General features: G+C 41.1%; 1 protein-coding gene and 1 long non-coding RNA gene across 29 annotated transcripts in view; one reads left to right on the forward strand and one right to left on the reverse strand.

Moving 5' to 3' along the window:
* The window catches only part of LOC140895064 (uncharacterized), a 131,925-nt gene extending 129,178 nt beyond the window's left edge, over positions 1-2,747 (reverse strand). For 11 of the 26 annotated variants that reach the window (XR_012154074.2, XR_012154069.2, XR_012154076.2 and 8 more), the window contains exon 1: positions 2,590-2,746. This is a non-coding gene — a long non-coding RNA (uncharacterized LOC140895064). Of the gene's footprint in view, positions 1-1,274; positions 1,342-2,589 lie in introns of those variants that run through there. The other 15 variants (XR_012154065.2, XR_012154078.2, XR_012154085.2 and 12 more) reach the window with 7 other exon arrangements.
* On the forward strand, positions 1,433-15,774 carry NR2F2 (nuclear receptor subfamily 2 group F member 2). Of its 3 annotated transcripts, none has more exons than XM_073304246.2 (3): positions 1,433-1,975; positions 9,423-9,950; positions 12,731-15,774. In XM_073304246.2, exons 1-3 carry the CDS (start codon positions 1,933-1,935, stop codon positions 13,003-13,005), a joined length of 846 nt encoding a protein of 281 aa, XP_073160347.1. In that variant the 5' UTR covers positions 1,433-1,932; the 3' UTR covers positions 13,006-15,774. The 3 variants fall into 3 exon arrangements, with proteins under 3 accessions (XP_073160347.1, XP_073160345.1, XP_073160346.1); XM_073304244.2 differs by lacking the exon at positions 1,433-1,975 and adding an exon at positions 6,424-7,861 and having other exon boundaries at positions 9,402-9,950; XM_073304245.2 differs by lacking the exon at positions 1,433-1,975 and adding an exon at positions 6,425-7,861.
* Positions 15,775-16,183: the final 409 nt, after the last annotated feature.

Genomic DNA, 16,183 nt, shown 5'->3' on the forward strand with positions numbered 1-16,183 from the left:
CTCCCGTCCTCTGCCCCCCTCCCTCCCAACCCTTGGGATTGATAGAAAAGGAACATTTGGGAAAGATGGTGTGTGGGGAGGGGGAGGCGTGGGCTAAGGGAGGAAATTACTTTACTACGTATCATATGCTTGTCAGCACACCTTAAGAATTCTCACCCGTAAGGGGTTTATTTTGCAGAGTGGGGAGGACTGCATGGGGGTGAGGGAAGTCTGAATGTCCCTCTGGCAATAGTAAAAATTCATTCAACAGGGCTGTGTCTCCATCTCCCATGTACTGATCAGACTTCACAGGAGTGGAAACTTGTGTCGACAATAGTTAGGGTATTCATGAACAGTTAAAAGATTTCCCATTTTGGGCAATATTGTGCGTTTATTCCTCCCCCCAGGCTGTGATGATAGTTGCCTTCATCGTTTTTTCATCCTTGTTTGAGGAGCTAAAACCCATTCCTAATTTTCATTAGCTCAGTAAACATGCAATTAACATTCAGAACTGTGGTGAACTTAATTCCTGTTTTAAGGCAAAGACAAGTAAGAGTGGAAGAAGGTTTGTTCCATTTGTCAAGTTTGACACACTTCTTACCATAACAGCTTCCTAAAATAAAAGATCCGTGTGTGTGTGTGTGTGTGTGTGTCCCATTCTTTTCTTAAAACAAAAAGGAAGAAACAGGAATCCATTAAGTTTAAAACTGTACTAGACTGCCAAATGCAGCATAATGTATTCCAAATTGTCCCAAACTCTCCCTGAGCTAGCGTCTCGTTCATTAGGAAAGGAGGAAGGACTGTGTTTTGGGGGGGGGGGGGGTAGAAAATGGGAGTAATCTCAGGCTTGCAACAGGAGCCTCAATTTTTTTAAAAAAAAATTAACAAAGTAAAACCGCGAAGCCTCGCTTTGCATTTCTAAAGTTGCCATGTTTGTGAAGGGCTGGGGAAATGTCTTTCTAGGGGTTTTAATGAGCAACAGCGGGTTTTATAGATGGACTTGTTTTGTTTTTTTTTTCCCCATTTTAAAATAACTATGTGGAGTAAGTCCTTCTAGCTGGGATTTCAGGGGCAGAGAGAGAAAGAGATTCCCCGGTTAGCTCCGATTCTTTTCCAGCTTGCTTTAGCATGTGCTTGCGTTCCCTACCGACCCTTCCCAGGACACTATCCCTTCACCACCCACCCACCCCCCAATTCCCTCTCTGTGCATGTGCTGATCGCTCGCCTGCAGCTGTTTGCGGTTTTTCTCTTGGCGGGTTTGAAATCGGGGGCATACATCCGACCACAACACTCACGAAGTTAGGAGATTTCACTCTTATTTATCTATATTGTTTCCGGCTGGACTGGGGGGGGGGGGGGGCTGTGCGGTTGTTGTTGTCCCCCCCCCCCCCCCTTGGTTTGCTTTGGTTTTTAAGTCTCGGGTCTTTTCAGCTCCAAACAAGGTGTAGCAAGACGCTCTTCCTTCTAAGGAATGAGATGAGAGACAAGGATCACTCAAAGACATCTCTCCTACCTTGGGTTTGGGTGGTTTTTTTTCTCTCTCTCTCTCTCTCTCTTAAAGGCGAGGCGCACATTCCTAATAGCTATGTACAAAGCTCTCCCTCAAACCCTGTCTGGGCAAAGTTAGAGTGAGTGTTCAGTTGTTGTCCCCCCCCCCCCCAAGGCTGAACGCTAATAACACACGGAAATCACTTCCCTTTAGGTTGGGGGAGATCTATTCCCTTCACCTTCCTTCTTTCTCCCCCCACCCCCCGAAGGCTGTAGCGTCCTTTTCTTTTATTTATCGATTTACTTTCTTTTCTTTTTTTTATCAGTTTGCACAATCGCTTAGCTAAACCCCCAGAAGGAGATTCTCGTTAATTACCCAACGCACCTCTCTTCAGGGGGGCAAACAGCGGTTTTTTGGGTTTGTTTGTTTAACCTGCAGAACTAAAGGAGAGGTAGAAAAAGAAGATGCAAGCGATTTGGGACCTTGAACAAGGCAAATATGGTTTGGGTATGTTTACTTATAGTTTCTTCTTCTTTCTCACTCTTTTTTTTTTAAATGTGTTGTGATCTTGTGTTTCTCTTAAGAAAACAATTGTTAGATAACTTGCCTATTAAACTAGCGTTTCTAAGGTTACGTGGGTTGCTCGAAAGGGGTGGCGGCGGGGGGGGGGGAGAGGGAAGAGACCCAGTGTCTGCAATTACAGCACCATCAGTTATCACGTCCTTTAGTAAAAATAAACAAAACGACCCCAAATCAGATTCAAAAGCTAATATACAAACGCGCATCAAAGTCATTTCAAACAAGAGTGAAGGACGAATAGCCCTTCTGTGAAAGGGTACTTGGTTATAGTAACTGACTAATTCTACTTTGTTATAGTAATTGACTATTAGGGAGGGGGGGACTAAGTCTCTAACTTCAGTGCTACGGATTCTGCACGGACTTTTGTAATCGTGTGAAGCTGGCAGCGTTTTTTATTAATTCTTATTATTACTATTATTATTTATTATTATTTTGAGAAAGGTCGGTGTTGAATATGTTAGCGCTGAGAACCCGTCTCTCCCACCAGAAACAATTTCGGTTTTAAGCAAGTACAATGAGAAGAAGCAGGAATATATACTCACCATCGAAAGGTGCGGTTGGCAGCTGGTCTGCAGCTTTAAGGCAAATATTTATCCTTCTTTATGGCAAAAGGTGCAGATCTGACTTTAAGCAGCAAAACTGCTCTGTTCTGACAAAAGCGTGAGAGGCATGGCTTCTCATTTAAAAAAAAATCACAAACCAATCACCCCCCCCTCGTCCCCCCCGCTTAAAAATACCTATTCAACACAGGGCTTGGGAGAAACCCTGATGCAGAAATCTTACTGTCCGATCTAGGAGTGTCCAAGCCAATTAATTTTAAATCCTTAGGAATTAATCAGATTAAAATGCACAGAAGTTTCATTCTCGTATGTATACGTGAGCCAAAAGTCGTTTCCCTTTAAGAGATCCTTTTCTTTTAAAGTTGAATTTTAGGCAGATAAGAGACTTACACTAGGGGGCAGACAGATACTGTACTTGCTCCAATCTTAAGCAATTTTTTCCCCTCTCTCACAGCATATGCTCTGATTTAGCACTGTAAATTTTTCAGAGGACCCAACTCTGACAGCCCCTGGTGATTTTCAAAGTACCACAAGCCAGTGGTTAAAAATTGCATTGACTTGGAAGTTCAGAGGCACACAATAGGAGCCACTTTCCCTATTCATGGAACTTCAGTGTGGTGGAAGAGAAAAACACACACATACTATATTCAGGGAGAAGAGGAATTCATTGCATTCTGTTAGACTTAACTGCTTTCCACTGAGTTCAGAGTGAAACTCGGTATTTGTTCGATGCTGTATTCCTATTGCGATTTAATCTATAAAGAATTAGAGGACTATTAGGCAAGTTTCTGCCAGAAAAACAGATCTCCCCCTCTTTTCTAACGATTTACACGGAGGCTATCCCAAACTTTATTTTAGTAAACATAAATCTTTCCGCCCTCCGCTCATTAAAATAAATTTACATCTGCAGTAAAATGGCAGGAGGGATTTATTCTTTTTTGTAAACAATAATAAATAATAGAATAATAATGATTAATAATACCATCCTACTTTCGAAATATAACTGTGCTGTTATGACTTAGCTCTGATAAGGACATTTTAGAATCTTCCTCTATCAGCGATACACTCATTTTTCAAATATTATTCAGCAAAATTAGCTGCAGTTCATCATTATATTCATCTATTCCACATCAGCCTACATCGCAGGGGTGTTTTCAAATAAATAGCAAACTACCTAATAAATAGTTGTATTCTTGTATCCCTCGAAGAGCAAATAGTTAATCGGGGGTATTCTTCATTATGGTTTGAGTAATCCGAATATACTGGAGCTTTTAAGCATGCATAGGTAGATCAAATATTCAAACTATTCATAATGTGGACTCTGTTAAAAAAATAAACGCTCTTTCTGCACTTGTTAAGATGTTAATGTTTTTAGATGATGAATTATCCCTGTGTACTTTATAAGATTTGAGAGACGAAACCTTTTCCAAGACATGCCACATAAACTACATTCAACAACTATGTTTTATATTCTCAACCAAAAGGTGTGACCCCTAATGTCTGCGTTATTTGGAAATCATAAGGCAGCTCTCCACATTTTAACCGTAAAAGGTCCCTTCCCCCAACCCCTTTCTTTCTGTCTCCCCCTCGATTACTATTTAAGTTAAGGGTTTATATTGCTACATCATGATCAATTGGAATTCTACAGCCTGCCTTTGAAATTGACCAGGCGCGCATCTTTGTTGGTGGAATCTTATTATATTCCAGGTTTATAAACAGGACAGTGTCAAGTCTAGGTGCTTTTTACAACTTTCCAATCATCTCAGCACCTGCGGCTTTAGAGACATATATTATTTCTGCGGCAGAAGGGGTGTGCATGTGGCAACATGAAAAAGTGTGTGCGGAGGGGGAAAGCTGCTGCAATTAATCCTGAATATAGTTTTGTATGCATCTGTGTCCCCATGTTTCTACTTAGTTTGACTGTATGTGTATAAGTCCCCATCTCACACATGTGTTTATATGTATGTGTATATTTGTATAGAAGCAACTGTCTCCCTGTCCATTTATCTATGTATTTTAAAATTGATTTATATCTGTCCATGCGTTTGTCTGCTCTGGTGCTTGCCGCAGATATTCAATAGAAAATAAACTAACTATCTCTGTTATGGTGCTTAGTACCCAGGTTCAATAGGATATAAACAATTGCCCGTGTGTACTTAGATCGGTTACCTATTTAGAGTTGCTCCGTATATAGTACAGAGGTTGTGCTACCGAGTCACAATGCCACCGAATCCCTGTGTGTTATCAGTGAATTTCTGCTTAGCCTAAAACAAAAAGAATAAAGTTGAATAGCTAGAAATGTATTACGTTATGACCAAACCGCCTCGGTTTCTGATAAAAGAAAAGAAATTCATGTTCTGGAAAGCAGCATTGAATTTTTCCAACATAATGAATGTAAGATATGCTGTTCTTGATTAAATCATTGCTATTTCTGTAAACCCGGTGCAACTCAGAATAAATGTGTGGGTATGTGTTCACATATATAGATATTCAGACATGTGTGGTGTGTATTTGTATGCTAATTATTTCCAGTGTATGTTTGGGTGTTTGATGAAAAGAATGGTTCTCGAAATGCCAGAGCAGTCAAGAAACAATGAAGTCTATACTCAACTATTCTGTGATCAAGTACCATATTCACTGATGTCTCTGTCTATATACATTGATAGATGTATATCTAATATATATGTAGCATACATACAGACATTACACTAATGTGTATGGTATGAATACAGGTATCTCTACCTAGGGCTGCAGATACTGAAATTATAGTTTACAGCTAACTCCATTTTAGAGGGGTTTTTTTTTTAAATGATGCTGAATAAGGGTCATGATCATGTCTTTTAACTGCAGCATCCGAGTGACACAGTTATCTTTTTGTCAGCATCCTCTCCGCGGATTGAGCAATTAAAAGTTAAATCTACATACCTGTGAAACTTTAACCCTAAAGGGAGAAGGTAGTCACTGAAGAATATCAATTCTGGAAGCCCTCCTTCCCCAATTTTTGATTTATAAGAATCGCATCCGATCAGCTTATTTAGCACAGTAGCTGTTATTTTTACCCTCCCCCCCCCGGGAAAAAAATCCATCAGGAATTTATTTTTATGACATTATCACCACAATGGGGAACAGGAAAATGTAATTTAACTCTCTTGCTTACAGGTGATGATATGATCAGATTTTTTTTTCCTCGTGCCTGATCAAAGAGTTAATAAAGTCTGAGCGCTACAAAGACTATTTCAGTCTCATTTTGCCATGGATATTTATCTGGGTCTCCAGCCTTATTCCCCCCCCACACAGCCTTCCCATTCTTAGGAAAGATCCTGCAACTAAGGCAAAGTGAAAGTGCAAAGATATAATAACAATCATATTTTTTTTTTAAAAAAAATCACCCCCACCCCCACCCCAGGCCTCCGTTCTAAGCTGTCCGCGAAGCGTTCTCCCTTTAGGACCGGGCAGCGCGCTTCGGCAGCCATGCCAGGCAGCGCAAGGCAGAGCGGCCCAATGAGAGGCGAGGGGAGGTCCGGGCGCTTTTGACCAGTCAAACACCGTCTGCTGCCTTATAAGGCGAGCGGTCGCCATGGTAACGTGTGCTAAGTTGCAGCAGTCGTGTCAAAGTTCACTATATAGAGAGCTCGGCGAGCTGATCGCAGGGAAAGCACTCACCACTCTGCCAGCCCCGCTCCTATACACCGCAGTCACTCCCTGCCCCCCCTTCTTAGCATATTTGATCACTTTGATTCGCAGTTCTTTTGCTTTTGCTTTTTTTTTTTTGCTTTTTTTTTTTTTTTGCTTTTTTTTTTTGCTGGGGGGGGGGCTGATTGTCCCTCCTGTGCCTTTTCTCGTCTTGCCTTTTTTTTTTTTTTTGCATGAAGAACGATGCAGTTTTCTAGGTTGTGATCCGTCTTTCCCTCCTCCTCTTCCTCCTCCTCCTCCTCGCTCTCCTCTTTTATCATTATCACTGGCTGAGCTCTAAGCTGGAGAGTTGACTCTTTCCCTTCACCTCCCCCTTCCCCCTCCCCCCCCCCCCTCCCCTCCACCCCATGTGTTGTGTGAACCAACTGCGCTAAGAGCCCCACTTGCAAAGAAGGAGACGCGGCACAAGGCAGCGAGCAGCGGCAGCAGCGGCAGCAGGAGGAGAAGAAGCAGCAGCAAAATAAAGAAAAGAAAAGAAAAGAAAAGAGAGAAAGAGAGAGCAGGAGAAAGAAGCAGCGGAAAGAAAGGGGCGGGGGGGGGGGAAGCCAAGCTGATCTCGGTTGATGTTTCCACAACCTGGACTTCAAAAAACTACAGCGAAGCCCTCCGCTTTCTGCGCCCAGAAAAGTCTTTTCAGTTGTGCAATTTTTTTTTCCCCTTTGCAGCCTGTGTGTCATCTGTAACCTTTTCTCCATTCTTATTTTGATGGCTTTCCTGAATGGCTAACTGTGAGCTTCCCTGGACCTGGCCCCCCGACACTCGCCTCTCCTCCTTCAACTCCTCTGCAGCAGATCAGCTCTAAGAGAGGGAGAGAGGGAGATCTTTGAAGAGATTTTTTTTCCTCTCTCTCTCTCTCTCTCTCTCTCCCCTACCCCTACCACCCCCTTACTTTTCTGTCTTTACGCCAGACAATCGACTCGCAATCTGCCCCCCCCAACACCCCTCGTTCTCCGCCTTCGCTGGCATTTTTTTCTGTCCCCCCATCCCCCCTTTTCTCCTTTTTTAAGGGGGAAAAAAAAAGAGGGAGAGAGAGAGAGAGAAACTGCTGCAAAGCTGATCTGAAAACCAATCAAACAAACTTTAAAAATAAAGGGGGGACAGGCAGTTTGGAAACGGTGTCCAATAGATATGGCAATGGTAGTTGGCGCGTGGCGAGACCCCCAGGACGATGTACCCGGAGCTCAGGGAACTCAGCCTGCTCAAGCCCCTCCAGTGCAAGGACCACCCGCTGGGGCCCCTCACACACCACAAACCCCGGGACAAGGAGGGCCCCCCAGCACTCCAGCCCAGACCAACCAGCCAAGCCAGCAGAGCCAAGGAGGAGACAAGCAGCAGCAGCAACAGCACATTGAGTGTGTGGTTTGTGGGGACAAGTCTAGTGGCAAACATTATGGCCAATTTACCTGCGAGGGTTGCAAGAGTTTCTTCAAGCGGAGTGTCCGGAGGAACCTGAGCTACACTTGCCGTGCCAACAGGAACTGTCCCATTGACCAGCACCACCGCAATCAGTGTCAGTACTGCCGGCTCAAAAAATGCCTCAAAGTTGGCATGAGACGGGAAGGTATTGGGATTTCATTTGTTTTCCAATTTTCAGTCACTGCATTTTGCTTTTCTGTTATCCCCCTCCCCCCCTTCAAACAAATCTGTTTCTTTTTAAGAAAGGGGGGAAAAAAGCCAAATCAACAATAAACAGTGAGTGAGAGAAACTTTCCCTTAATTCAGAAAGAGGTGTTGGGGGCTGGGGTGGGGTGGGGGGGGGGGCTTGCCTGCTTTCTCTGGCCCTCCTCATTGATGTGTGTTATTTGGCTGATGGAGGTTCATTGGAAGTGGATAGTTTAGGTTCAGCTGTTTAAGGAGGGAGATGGATCGTCTGAGGCGTGGTTACTTTTTTAATGTTTCCTCCTGCATGGGCAGCATTACACCCCCCTCCCCTTCCCCAATTCGTGTGTGTATGAATTTATAGATAGAGAGATGAATACCTACCCCCATCACCCATCCTTACACAGGAGGTTCGAATTACTGTAGCAATGGAGCTCGCATCCCTGCAGGGCTCTTCTGCATTCCACTGTGGATTCGCAGTCTGGTTTTTAAAAATAAACCCGTCTTTTTATTAATTATTAATTATTATTATTATTATTATTATTATTTATTTTCTTCCCCACCCACCCCCAGGAGAGACAGCGAGAATGTGGTAAAAGGGACGGGAGAGGGAGGAAAGAAATAAGTAGCTGAGGGGTTCCTGATCCGTGCAAATCGAGTCTTTGTGATATAAAATTAGACGAGAAATATGAGCCTCCAGTCTTGCAATGGCGTGTTCTGTGTCTGGACGCTGCTATGTAGGTTAAGGGTTAGGGGGCTCTGGACTGCCTGGCTTGTCTTTTGTGTGTCTACAGGAGTAACTAACCTTGGCATATGCTAAATAACAAATCTAAGCCACGCACATTTCAGCCACTCTCCCTTCCTTCTGCATCTCTGGCTATTATTCCCTTTCCCTCTCGCTGTCACCATGTAAATTTATTAACAAAATGAAAGGCCCACTTTCCATGAGCAGCTGATAAAGGTGCTTTTCAGTAATAACCCTCGCCCGTCGCCTGGCTGTAGCTACCCGTCTATGTGTTGCAGGGGAATTTTACCTTTTTAAAGGATTGTAGAATAGTCAATAAATGCTGTCTGGGACAAGCACTTTGGATTTCGAAAGGTGCCTGCGCCCTCCCCACGCTGCAGCCCTAAATCAATAAGCAATATCAGCTGTAATGAAGAGGAACCCCCCCCCCCCCACACACACACAGACGTTCGGTACATATGAGGAGGTGGGGGGGGGGTTGAATTCTTGTGTGTTTAGGAACTGAGGATCCGTAGTGTCCTTAAAGCAGTTCAGAGCAGCAGCCTTGAGGCATGTACCCAGCGTTGCTTAGCTTTTATTGCTGCTTTTACTTTAATCAGGAACTGCAGAGCCCTGAACCAGACGCAGGCTGCACTCTGTCTGGAAAATGCATGTCGTCCCCCCCTCCCCACCCAGAAGCTGCCTTTACCCAGGGTCACACACAAAGTAGAACTTGATTGGAAAAGGATCGTAGCAATTCAGATATTAATTGCTGTAGTTTCTTCTTTATTTACTGCAGCCGTCCAGAGGGGCAGAATGCCACCCACACAGCCAACTCATGGTCAGTTCGCCTTGACAAATGGGGACCCTCTCAACTGCCATTCCTACCTATCCGGATATATCTCCCTTCTCCTGCGAGCAGAACCTTACCCAACCTCCCGCTTTGGCAGTCAATGCATGCAACCCAACAACATCATGGGCATCGAGAACATTTGTGAACTGGCAGCCAGGATGCTCTTCAGTGCGGTGGAGTGGGCCAGGAATATCCCCTTCTTCCCAGACCTCCAGATCACAGACCAGGTGGCCCTCCTCAGGCTGACCTGGAGCGAGTTATTTGTCCTCAATGCCGCCCAGTGCTCCATGCCCCTCCACGTAGCTCCTCTCCTGGCCGCTGCTGGCCTCCACGCTTCGCCGATGTCTGCTGACCGAGTGGTCGCCTTTATGGACCACATACGAATCTTCCAAGAGCAAGTAGAAAAACTGAAAGCATTGCATGTCGACTCTGCAGAATATAGCTGTTTAAAGGCCATAGTCCTCTTCACCTCAGGTAGGCAGCATTTATTTACACTCTTCCCACCCCCAGCCGCCCCCTTTGAAATCGGTTCACTCTGGCAAAGTGTAAGAAGCTGGAAACCCCACCAGAATCATTGCTACATGTGTCCTTTTAGAAAAATGGTATGTGTTTCTGGAAGGAAGGCCTGGCCTATAAGCACCCTTAGAGGGAGCCTTCAAATAGTTTTAACAATGGGGGGGGGGGGGACTTTTAAGCACCAATAAGGCATGTGAGCCTCTGCCTTCCCCAGTGAAAAGAATATTTGATTTAACAGTATAGCTCTGGCATTTAACGACACCAATCCGAACAGCAGCAAAAGCTGTCTGATGTTGTTAAAAGCAAGTCTTCCCATCCCTGAAAAAAAAGGATCATTTTATGGGCAACCACAAAACAACAACAACAAAAGCAGCCCTGTGATTTAAAAAGTGAATTTAAAAAAAAAAGTTAAGCGGTGAAAAGCTGAATTTAAAATACATTCGCTTCCATCCTATGAAATAAAATAAATCATATTTCCCAAAGAGCTGTCTCTGAGTGAAATAGAATATGGCAAGGAGCAGTGCTGTGTCGTTTAATGGAAGGGGGGAAGTTTGTAGTTACACACAGCAGGAGTGGTATGGTCCAAAGTAAGTAGCGGTTTGTAAAAGATAATTCTCCAGTACATACATCGTAATAATATGAAAAAGTAACAGGAAAGGATTCTTAGCTGGGGCTTACAAATTTAATTCTATGGTTACACAGCTATTTCTCTGGAAGGAAATAATCAAAGCAGTAAGGTGTTTCTTAGATAATTAAAAGTGGAAAATACGTGCCAACTTTTCCTGCATATAAATAGTATATGAGTTATAAAACAATCATTGAATGCATTGTGAAATCTAATTAACTTGCACCGTAGTTTAACCTGTGTGCGTAATAGACTTGATTTTAACTCTGGAGGCTATATATATAGAGAGAGATGTATGTATATGTATATATATTTAAATACATGCTTTCTAATTTGGGCACTACATTAGTCGAGGCTGCTAACTTTAAGGCGCAGCCGGTGACCCACTATCTTGGACCTCTAGAAGTTTTGGATTAAGGTGGTTTTGTTTTCTTAAATGATTTCTTTTGTAACTAATTTGAAAGCTTGGGAAAGTGGCCACGTGATAAACATATGAATGGAAGCAGGACTTGTAAAATAATTACTCATCCAAGTTTTTTAAAGCCTGATATCAGGAAACAGAAGAAAAAAAAATGTCGTTTCTGTGCAGTGGGGGGAGGAGGACTCACAATCCATTCCTTGTTGTGTTAAAGGGGGTCTGGGGAACCAAGTCATTTTCTGGACTTTGTCCAGGTTCTGGGTCGTGACCTAAACTTCCTTTTATATATTATTGCTTTGCAAGTAAAACTTTTTTTAAAAAAAGAAATTACTTGTGCTAAAGTCCTTAGGTGATCAATTAGCAGGGAGCATCTAGCCGTAGGAAAAGCAGAATGTACCGTTTGTTTGTGGGATGGTTATTTTATTTTCCTGTCATTTTTCAAGGATGCATTTTATTCCTCGCTCAAATTTTCAGCTCGGATTTCCCCCACCCCCCGCACACACACTCCCCAAAACAACCCTGATGAGTTTATTTCAAATGCTGGATTTCTAAAGAGCACTTCTTTAGCCTTTCAAGAAAACAATCGTCCGACACTGTCGTAACTGTTAAATTTATTACTATTTGCAAAATGTGAGGCCTGGCATGCAAATTGCCTCCCAACTAGATAAAGGTTTCTGTTATCTGATTTTTGTGGAAATACACACATGCAAATATAGGGTTATGCATGCAGCTTCTCAGATGCCCCAATAACGCTCAATGATGTAAAACAGACACTCACATAGATGTATATGATGTTTGCGTTTTTATTTGTTCCCCTCTTTTTTTTTTCTTTATTGAAAATCTGGGTCCTAATGACTCGCAGAATATGCATGTGTTAGCCCTATGCCAAAGAAGCCACAGAGAGGTCAGGTCACACCCTGTGCTCTTTCAGAACAGACGTCTCTGATTTAAAGGGAACTGATTGTATTTTAGCGTATCAGAAAAATGTCCAGACCATATCAGTGAGTTTTCGTCTTGTAGAGGATTTGGGTGTAAAAGAAAAGAAAAAGAAAAAGTGAGAAAAAGAAAAAGAAAGTGGGGAGGACAGCTCAAACGAACAGAGAGATCACAGTTTGCATGGCTGCCTCTGAATAGGCTAAACTGACAAGATCAGTTTTAAAGGGCCACTTAAATCAGTTTCAAAGACTGAAGAAAAACGCGTTGTCTTCTTTGGGGGAGAATCTGTTGCTGGATCTGGGGCGCCCTTATGCTTTGCTGGGCCAGTTTTTATTATTAATTATTATTGCTAATAATTATCATTCCTTCTAGCCATATGATGAGACTCTTCCCAATTATTTTCCGAGAGGGAAAGAAATAGTGGCTTATTCCCCGCACGCTTTTCAACCTTTGCAAATTAATAATAAATAATAATTAAAAAATGACACTTTCCCAGCATCTCAGTATCAACACCTAGGCCAGTAGTGCAATCAAACCCTCAGATCTTAAAGCTGTGTTTAATTCTAGAGCAGACCCCTCCGGAAGGTGGAATGTATATATTCACCTTTTGCTAAAAACGTGCTTAGCTCTGAGGGCGACATGATCAACCACTATCTACGCCTAATTTTACCAGGTTTTTTTTTAAAAAAAAAACAATCTTCTTTAAACTGATTGTTTTCTTTTTTTGTTTTTTTTTGTTTTTTTTAACCTTTCTTCCAGATGCCTGTGGTCTCTCTGATGTAGCCCATGTTGAAAGTTTACAGGAGAAGTCACAGTGTGCTTTGGAAGAATACGTTAGGAGCCAGTATCCCAACCAACCAACGCGATTCGGGAAGTTACTACTACGTCTTCCCTCCCTGCGCACTGTCTCATCTTCTGTCATAGAGCAATTGTTTTTCGTCCGTTTGGTAGGTAAAACCCCAATAGAAACCCTAATCAGGGATATGTTACTGTCTGGCAGCAGTTTTAACTGGCCTTATATGTCCATTCAATAAAATATTGGAGAAAAAAATTAAAATATATATATATATTGAGAAGGGAGATGAAAGAGAGGGAAAGGAAAGCAAATGACATTTGGGTTCTGGTGGTTGCTTATATTTCCTTCTGCTAAGGATGTTACAAGTTTGCTAAAAGAAGACAGGGGAAAAATAATGGACTGTGAATTTAAAAAAAAAAAAGACTCTCAAATGAACTTTTACAGAATGCATTAAAAACTCCCGTGTCATTAAGAGAAAAAAACTTGCTACTTGTCATTTCTTTTGTTTAAAAAATAAAGGGGAAAGAAAAGTAAAAGAAAAAAAGAAAGAAGGAAGGAAATACATTAGGGTTGGTTTTTCTTTTTTCTTTTCTTTTTCTTTTCTTTTGTGGGGTAAACTTTTTAAAGAAAAATATCTCGCTGAAAGTGCTTTTAAAGGAAATTTGGAGAAAATTAGCAATGGAAAAAAGTAAGTCTTTTTTTTTTCCAAATTATTAATTGTCCTATGTGTCTATGTACCTATAGTTGTTCTTTTTTGTATTTTTCTGGTTTCAAACCAGGTTATTCTGTGGTTCTATAATAATTTTTGATATAATCTTGGCTTCTTTAAAAAAAGTGTATCCTTAAAATATACGTTCTGAAAGAATTAAAACTGAGTCCATGAAAGTATCATAGGAATAAAGGAAAAGAAAAGGAAAAAACCCCTCAACAACACAATGATGGAAGCGCACTTAGAGGTGGTGACCCAAAATTTAGCTTGAAGCTGAGAGAGAGAGCTATAATTATATAGGCCCGAATGAACCACATGTCACTTAACTACCCCAAAAAACTAGGTTTTTGATATTTTCAGACAGAAAATGAACTGTGGGGATTTATTGTAGGTAGAATGAATTGTGTCCAAGACACATTATGGTTTTGATTAAAAAAACAAAAACTAAAAACTAAAAACAAAAAAAAACAAAAAAAAAACAAAGTGAACTTTTGTAATTTGGATTGGGTTCCACATAGTTCTTCATGAATTGTTATTAAACTCCTCTATCTGTTTGTATATTTGCAAGCCCTTTGTATTATAATAATTGTTGATATTTTCCCTTTTTAAAAAAATATCATTGAAATCAGCATGACAAAATAACACTGTTGGCACTTATAGATAACGTGATTGATTCAGTATCTTAGAGTTTACAGTTTTGTGTTTAAAAAAACTGAAGGTTTTTTTTTTAAGTGCAACATTTCTGTATACTGTAAAAGTTATAATAACTGAACTGTTTGGTCGAGTCTTTGTGTGTTATATTCCAAGGAAAATTGAAAGTATTCAGAAATTAAAATATTATTTGATATCTGAAACTTGTTTGGCTGTCATAAATGTCTTTCAGAAACCACATTACTTCTCTATAGTTTGTAGTCATATAAATCCATAGGCAATTGATTTGTTTACTTGTCACAATAAGTTTGTAGCAGACTTATAGTAGTGTATTTACCTGTTTAATTCGGGAGTGGGGTTGGGGGACTTAAATTCATGGTTTATCTTTGGTTTAGGAAGTACTATATTGAAATGGTAAACCATTGCCCCCCATTCATCTAATCCTCCTGTTAATTAAAAATGGATTTTCTAGAGAAGGCTCTTATTTTTGTCACACTTAAGTGCCTGCATAGGAAAGGTATTGTTGTGAAAAAGTATTAGAATTCTGAAGATCAGTATCTATTTTATGATCAGAATGGGAGGAAAAATCTTTTGTAAATTTCTGACATACATGCACAAGATCACTGGAGCAAGGTAATAGCAGTATTGTAAATACAGGTCAGTTGTTTGCAATGAGTTTTCTTTAAGCATGTGTGATTTTTTATAATACTCTGTAACTGCCATCTATCGTTGTCATTGAGAGGTCTTCAAATTGAGTGACTTAGCTTGTAGGACTGAGGAGACTGTTTTTAATGTGTATATATAATAGCAAGTGGGTTTAAAAAAAATTGGTCAGTGAAAGCATGGCCAGAGATTCGCAACATATTTTACATTTGGGATATGTGAATGTATATGTACCTCTGCTTACAAACATACATCTGCAGGGCCCTATATTGCAATCCTCCCGCAGGCAAAGGTCCCATTCAGGTCAGTGGGAATTTTGTCTGCGTAAGTGCTGCAGGATCGGATGCACAATTTGTGTATTTAATACTCACTATCCCTTATCATCGCAAATAAAATTTGAAGGAAGGAAAGACACGAAGCAGGGTGCTCTGATTTTGAAAGCGGTTGCTTTCTTTTTTCTGTGCATGTGTGAGTGTGTGTGTCCCGTCCCCCACCTATGGTCTACAGCAGATGCTTTGTATATGAAAGCTTGCAATTCTGTCCTTGTGTGAGGCTTCCCACCCCCTCTACCACAAGTTACTACACCATGTTGTGGTTTAAAAAAAAAAAAAAAAAGCAAGAGAGATAATTCTGTAAAGTCGATTAAACCCTGATCTTCCGCCCAGTTAGACCCATCTGTGGAGGGGTGGGGGGGGAATGATATATATAATTGTGAATTTGAGCAGTTTTACACCCGAACCACGGCTGATTTTATATATATAAATTGCGTGTGTGTGCGTGTGTTACTGAAGGGGATTGCTGACCTCTGGATTTAGCTTTTTCTATTGCAAGTGCTCTCCATGTGAGTGAGTGTGTGTGAAGTTTTTATTCCAGCTAAGACCACAGGATCTTTACTTGTTTGTTTTGTGTTAGTTTATTGTAAGCAACCGTTTGCTGTACATTGTTATTGGCATTAAATTATAATTTATGATTTTCAAATCAAAAGACATTCCCTGGTTGTTGTTTTTTTATGTTTGAAAACCTGTAAGCTATCTATAGAGATCTCTGTTTTTGCAGCTAGCTTTGGTTCACAAAAAATAAGAGTAAACAGAAAATGCATAGGGTTAAACAAAAAAACCCATGTATATATGTTTGGAATGCTCAGAGGAGGATTTGTTTAGGGACTTGCATTAGGTTTAAGTTTATAGCATTTAAAGAAAGTTTTTCTTTTCATGCTGAGTTAGAACAAAAGACCTATCCAACGACTGAGTTGGACAAAAGAGGAGGGCTGGGAATGAGAGGCTTGTTCTATGTGAAATTGACGAGATCTTTTTTTTTAAAAAAAAAGCTGTTAAACATGGCGACTCTTTCCTCTTAAGTGTCTATTTCCCCCCCCCCCCCTTTTGCGGGGTTT

The sequence above is a fragment of the Lepidochelys kempii genome, chromosome 10, assembly GCF_965140285.1.
Source record: "Lepidochelys kempii isolate rLepKem1 chromosome 10, rLepKem1.hap1, whole genome shotgun sequence".
NCBI classification, from domain to species: Eukaryota; Metazoa; Chordata; order Testudines; family Cheloniidae; genus Lepidochelys; species Lepidochelys kempii.